The following is a 6,692-nucleotide window of genomic DNA, read 5'->3' as shown; positions in this document are numbered from 1 at the left end:
TTGCTTCTGTGAAGACTGACAGCCTTGGAGACCCTGTGGGCAGTTCCACTCTGTCCTCTAGGGGCGCTGTGGGTCAGAATGGACTCCACAGCAGTGGGTGTGGTTTGGGCTTTGCTTCTGTGAAGACTGATAGCCTTGGAGACCCTGTGGGCAGTTCCACTCTGTCCTCTAGGGGCACTGTGAATCAGAGTCAGCTGGACTGCCGTAGGGTTGGTTTTTAGTTTAGATGGATCCAGGGTGCTGACATCCTCATTTTTGTTTAGGGAAATTCAGAATGAGGAGCTGAGCAAGTTCTGCTCCCGGGTTACGAAGCTGCTGCAGAAGGACCCAGGGGCCGAGGCTGTCGATGCCTTGCGGAGGCTTTTCCTCATCATCTCAGCCACGAAGTATGGCAGGAAGTGAGTGAGGGCCTGTGCTGTCAGCGGGTGATGCAGGCAGGGCAGGGATGGAGGGTGCCGATGAGCACCTGCAGATCACTGGCCGCAGCCGTTCCTTTGACATGAGTCCGGTAGCTGTTAGCGACTATAGAGTTGCCTCCGGCTCACGGTGACCCTGTGCACAGAGGAACGAAGCACCGCCTGTGCCACGCCAGCCCCGTGGTTGTTTGCACGTTGGACCGTTGGGATTGTAGGGTTTCACTGGCCGGTTTTTAGAAGCTGATGGCCGGACCATTCTTCCTAACCCCTCCTGGTCTGGAAACTCTGAGGGAATCAGCCAAGCATCCCAGCGACACGCCAGCCTCTGCTGCCAGCCGGTGGTGGCTGCACATGGGGTGCGCTGGCTGGGGTGCACAGGCAGCGAGACTCTGCCACCCGCCCCTCCTAAACAGGGGTGGATGGGCCTGAAGCACCCAAGATGCTCCATCCGCCTGGAGCGACCCAGTGGCTTCTCTGCCAGGGGTGGGTGCTGTGCCCTGGGGGTAATGTGAGTATGGCTGCCCGTGGGCTCTCGTTCCAGGCTGGAGAAGCCCTGCGTGGACCTGCTGCAGACCACCCTCTGCTCGCCCACGTGCCCCCAGCAGCTCCAGCTCCTCTGTGCTGCCATCCTGCGGGAGATGGCCCCATCCGAGGGCCTGGCACTGGCCTGTGAGCACACCCAGAGCGGCCGCGCACTCAGCCTGACAGCCTCTGTCCTTCTGGCCCAGGTAGCCCTGTGCCTCCCTTCACAGCACTCCTCAGGGGCACGCGGCTATAACCTGCTGCAGTGGGCGTCTGATCAAGGCTCACCCCTCCTGCCTCTGCATGGGGTTGCTTGCAGCTCCCGCCAAGCCCCCGCAGTCACCCGCTTTATGCGCTCGCGCCTGGCTTCGTGTGACAAGGCGGCCAGGCAGTTCTGTTCCTTTTGCCTCCCGGAAGTGGCCCTTTCGTCCCAGGGACTCTAACTTCTTCCGAGTCAGGGCCTCAGCTCCAGGGCTGCTTGTGGCCCAGTGGCCCACTGTCACGTCTTGGGCCTAGTCAGTGGTCAGGTCTTGGTGACGGTAGCCACGTGGGACAGAGTAGAACCACCCCATAGGGTCCCCCAGCCTGTTGTGTTTACAGGAGCAGGTCACCCGTTCTGTCTGCTATGGAGCTGATGGGTAGGTTCGATCAGCCAGCCTCTTGGTTAGCAGCAAGGCGCTTAATGATTGCACCACTGGGGCTTCTTGTGGATGAAGCTGAGTGTGAGTGTCTAGATAGATCAGAGGGTGCGTGTACAGATAACCACCATTCGTCTGTCCCATGTCATACTACGGTCTGACTCATAGCAACCCCATGTGTGACAGAACCAAGCACTGCCTGGTCCTGCACCATCCTCACAGTATTTGCTGTGCTTGAGCCCATCGTTGCAGCCACGGTGTCATCCATCTCACTGAAGGTCTCTTCCCCTTTTTTGCCAACCCTCTACTTTATCAAGCGTGATGTCTTTTTCCAGGGACTGGTCCCTTCTGACAACACGATCAAAGTAGGTAAGACGATGTCTGGCCATTGTTGCTTCTAAGGAGCATTCTGGCTGCACTTCCTCCAGGAAAGATCTGTTGGTCCTTCTAGCAATTTATATATAGAAGTGTGTAGGTACATAGCGTACATACAGGGCCGGTGGCTGGAGCGGGTAAGGCAGGCAGGGGAGACCCCGAGGTGGCAGGGAGCAGTGGCAGACAGGGCCGACAAGAACAGGCGGGGGTAGCCCAGGAAGTGAGTAGAGCAGTTGGAACACCTAAGGGAGACGAACTTGTCTGTCAGTCTGTCGCACTATGGTGGATTGCATGTCACTGTGAGGCTGGAGGCTGTGCCAGCAGGGGTGCCCATAGTGGACCAGCTTCGGTGGAGCTTCTCAGAAGGAGAAAGAGGCCTTCCACTTCTCAAAGAATTGGCCAGTGAAACCCTTATGAATAGTGGTGAACCACTGTCTGATATATTACTGGAAAATTTTATGAGTAGCCCTGAAACACTGTCCGATACAGTGCTGGAAGATGAGCCCCTCAGGTTGGAAGGCACTCAAAGCATGACTGGGAGAGAGCTGCCTCATCAGAGTAGAGCCGACCTTAATGACATGGATAAAGTAGAGCTTTCGGGGCCTCCATTTGCTGAAGTGGCACGACTCAATATGAGAAGAAACAGCTGCAAACATCCATTGATAGTTGGAACATAGAATGTATGAAGTATGAATCTAGGAGAATTGGAAGTTGTCAAAAATAAAGTGGAACACATAAAGATTGATATCCTAGACATCAGTGAGCTGAAATGGACCGGCTTTGGCTATTTTGAATCAGACAACCATATGATCTACTAAGCCAGGAATGACAAATCGAAGAAGAATAGCATTCATTGTCACAAAGAATGTTTCAAGATCTATTCTGAAGTACTTTGCTGTCAGTGATAGAATAATATCCATACACCTACAAGGAAAGCCAGTTAATATTACTGTTACTCAAATTTACACATGAACCACCAAAGCCAAAGATGAGGAAATTGAAGATTTTTACCAACTTCTGGAGTCTGACATTGACCAAACATGCAATCAAGGTGTGCTGATTATCATTGGTGACTGGAATGCAAAAGTTGGAAACAGAAGGATCACCGGTAGTTGGAAAATTTGGCCTTGGAGATAGAGATAATGCTGGACATCGCATGATAGAATTTTGCAAGACCAATGATTTATTCATTGCAAATACCTTTTTTCAACAACACAGACAGTGGCCATACACACGGACTTCACCAGGTGGAGTACACAGGAATCAGATTGACTACATCTATGCAAAAAAGCAATGGAGAAACTCAGTATCTTCAGCCAAAACAAGGCCAAGAGCTGATTATGGAACCAGCCATGAACTGCTCACATGCAAGTTCACGTTGAAGCTGAAGAAAATTAAAACAAGTCCACGAGAGCCAAAGTATGACCTTGATTATATCCCACATGAATTTAGAGACCATCTGAAGAATAGAGTTGACACATTGAACACTAATGACCAAAAACCGGAGGAGTTGTAGGATGACATCAAGAACATCAACGTAAAGAAAGCAGAAGTTCATTTAAAAGACAGGAAAGGAAGAGAAGACCAAAACGGATGTTAGAAGAGACTCTGAAACTTGCTCTTGAACAGAGAGTAGCTAAAGCAAATGGAAGGAATGCATGGATATACATAGGAGCTGCAAAAAGTGCAGGAAGGCCACATCTCCCGACCTCCTCTAACCCCACAAGAGGAAGGCTGAATCACCATCAATAGCCCAAGGCCTATTCCTGCAAGGCCAGACATGCTGCTCCCTCCAGCCCTTTCACCAACTGTTCCTCCCAAAGTACCACCACCTCTCTTCTGGGTTCGATAATTCGCTGCAGTGGCCACACAGAACTCATAGATGGTGGGGTTTATTAGGGAAGCATCAGACTACAATTCAAGTTCAGGAAAAACACTCAGTCTCTCTCCCAGCCCACTGTCTCTCAGCCAAGTCTCTCACTGTCTCTCTCCCAGCAGTGCATGTCCCTTGGTGTCTTACTTAGCAACGTGTGTCTCTTGCGTCTCTTTCCCAGCAGCACATGTCTCTTTCAGCAGCACGTCTTCCTCAACCAGTAGTCAGAGAGAGTTCTGCTTCTAGGAGGCCTCCTTTTGAGCTTGGCAGAGTGGCCAAACCAACCAATCATAACAACAGAATTCTAAGCACCTGTGACTGAGCCTCCCATAACATTACATTGTGCCACGCCCAACAGAAATAACCCAGGTGGATAACATTTACAATCAGGAGCTCCTCAGTTGCTCATTCCACCACTGAGTTTACAGTGACTTATGGGTAGAAAAGCCATACTAAGTAATTTACTACACTGCAGGAGCATAGTGTATGTGCGAGTATGTGTGTGTGTGTATATAGGAGCATATACACATGGAGACCCCTGGAACACAGTGGTTAAAGCTCAACTGCCAACCAAAGGGCAGCTATTTGAACCCACCAGTCCCTCCACCAGGAAAAGATGAGGCAAGCAGTTGGCTTCTGTTAAGACTGACAATCTAGGAAACCCTGTGGGCAGTTCCACTCTGTCCTCTAGGGGCGCTGTGGGTCAGAATGGACTCCACGGCAGTGGGTGTGGTTTGGGCTTTGCTTCTGTGAAGACTGACAGCCTTGGAGACTCTGTGGGCAGTTCCCCTCTGTCCTCTAGGGGTGCTGTGGGTCAGAATGGACTCCACGGTAGTGGGTGTGGTTTGGGCTTTGCTTCTGTGAAGACTGACAGCCTTGGAGACTCTGTGGGCAGTTCCCCTCTGTCCTCTAGGGGTGCTGTGGGTCAGAATGGACTCCACGGTAGTGGGTGTGGTTTGGGCTTTGCTTCTGTGAAGACTGACAGCCTTGGAGACCCTGTGGGCAGTTCCACTCTGTCCTCTAGGGGCGCTGTGGGTCAGAACCAACTCCGTGGCAGTGGGTGTTTCTTGTATACATATATATAGGAATACGTATGTGTAAAAAGAAGAAAAAACCATATCTACGTAATTTCAGACCAGACCCACCGTCATTGTGTCTACAAACGCGTATGTATGTTCATAGTAGTATGTATGTGCACTGGAGCCTGTGTGTGCGTGTGGGCCTATGCGTGCACAAAAGCCTGTGAGCGTGTGGAAGTGTGCGTGCGCGGGGGCCTGTGCACACGTGGAGGCTCGTGTGGGAGCGTGTGTGCATGCACGGGGGCCTGTGTGCTGGGAGTGTGTGTGTGGCTATGTTTACATGCATTATGTCCTGAATTTCCTGTGCTGCACTGATTTGAGCTTGGGCCCCTCCAGTGTCTCCTGATCCCTCCCTCACATCCATACCTCTTTCCATGCTAAGTCCTGGTCCACCAGCACACCTACCCCAGTCCACAGGTACCTGCCTGGATGTTGGTGACAGTGGTCGCATCCACCCGGGCCCTGCCTCCTGTGTTGAGGCCCCTTGGTGCTGCTAGAGGAACTTTAAGGCCGTGTCTCTGTGGGGTCATGCCATTGGCTTTAAAAGGCCAATGCCTTTTAAACCCCTGCTTAGTGTAAGGAAAGCGGTGTGGTGTTTGTGCCCTCAAGTCAGTTCTGACTCAAGGTGACCCCACGTGACACAGAGTAAACTGCCCTCTGAGGTTTCCTTGGCTGCCGTCCAACAGGAGCTGGTTGCCAGGCCTTGCCTCCCTGGTGCTGCTGGGTGGGTTAGACCTTTATGCCAGCAGCCAGTGCAAAGTCACCGCTCAGCTTTAAGGACAAACCAATAATACAAAACCTCGGCTCTGCAAGTTGGCTGGCGCTGGTGGCACCCAACACGTGCTTCCTGCCATTTGGTCGTGCGGGGACTGCCTGGTGGGGAAGGCACTTGCCTGGTGATGTGGAGTGCCAGCAGGGTGTGTTAGGCCAGTCCTGTTCTGGCGGGGCCCCTCTTGCCTCTCACCCCCAGGCAGGTGTGGGGGGAACTGCCTCCCCAGTGAGTGCCAGGGCTAAGGCACGGCATGGTCGGGGGCCCCCGTCACACACCTTCCTGTGTGTGTGGGCCCCCAATCCCCAAGGGCCTCAAGAACTGGAGGTCCTCGTGGGGCACTGAGCCCACCTTGCCCACGTCTGTCTTGAAGGGCGACAGGCGGGATGAGGTCCGCAGTGTGGGACGGCGTGCCCTGCAGCTCCTGGAGGCCCGGCAGCCCGAGGGGCCCCTCCTACCCATGCTGTCGAAGGTGGTCAGCCTTGCACCAGGTGCCCTGCCTAAAGGTGTGTGGTCTCCACCCAGGGGTCAGAGTGGGGGTCCTCTCTGCTTGGCTCTGTTTTGCAGCTGAGCCAGTCAGGACGGAGAAGGACCTGAGTGGGGCAGGGAAGGAGCGGGTGGGCCTGGACGCGTCCCTGCCTGTGGCTCCCACCTCACAAGCAGCCCCCGAGTCGGGAGTGCTGGGGCAGTGCCAGGCCCTCCAGGGGTAGCTGGGCACTGGTTTTAGTTGCGTGGTGGCAACAGATACAGATGGAACTTCTGAGTCTGCAGTGCCCTGGCATGAAGGGACGGGCACCGTGTTATGCCGCCACCATCAGTCCCCAAGTACCCCGTCCCCTACACACAGTGGGAGTCGAGGAGGTGTGGCCATGTCACCAGCAGCCCAGATGTGCTCTGGCATGTCTGACTTGTGCCCCATGTCATTCTCTCTCCCATGTCACTCCCACGCTGCCCCCCCCCACATCTCCGTATCACCTCTGCCTGACAAAACCTCTGTGTTCTTCTCATTATCCATCCCCC

General features: G+C 53.6%; 1 protein-coding gene across 1 annotated transcript in view; it reads left to right on the top strand.

The window, feature by feature from the left end:
• The window catches only part of AP5Z1 (adaptor related protein complex 5 subunit zeta 1), a 15,532-nt gene that overhangs the window by 2,003 nt on the left and 6,837 nt on the right, over nucleotides 1-6,692 (top strand). The window contains exons 2-4 of the mRNA XM_007942843.2: nucleotides 264-398; nucleotides 958-1,144; nucleotides 6,046-6,178. Of these exons, the coding sequence (XP_007941034.1) occupies nucleotides 264-398; nucleotides 958-1,144; nucleotides 6,046-6,178 (455 nt within the window). The remainder of the gene's footprint in view (nucleotides 1-263; nucleotides 399-957; nucleotides 1,145-6,045; nucleotides 6,179-6,692) is intronic.

This window comes from Orycteropus afer, unplaced genomic scaffold, assembly GCF_000298275.1.
Source record: "Orycteropus afer afer isolate SDZICR_OR568_19922 unplaced genomic scaffold, OryAfe1.0 scaffold00006, whole genome shotgun sequence".
Taxonomy (NCBI): Eukaryota; Metazoa; Chordata; class Mammalia; order Tubulidentata; family Orycteropodidae; genus Orycteropus; species Orycteropus afer.
Note: the sequence above shows the minus strand (reverse complement) of the source record. Positions and strands in the feature narration are given on the sequence as shown.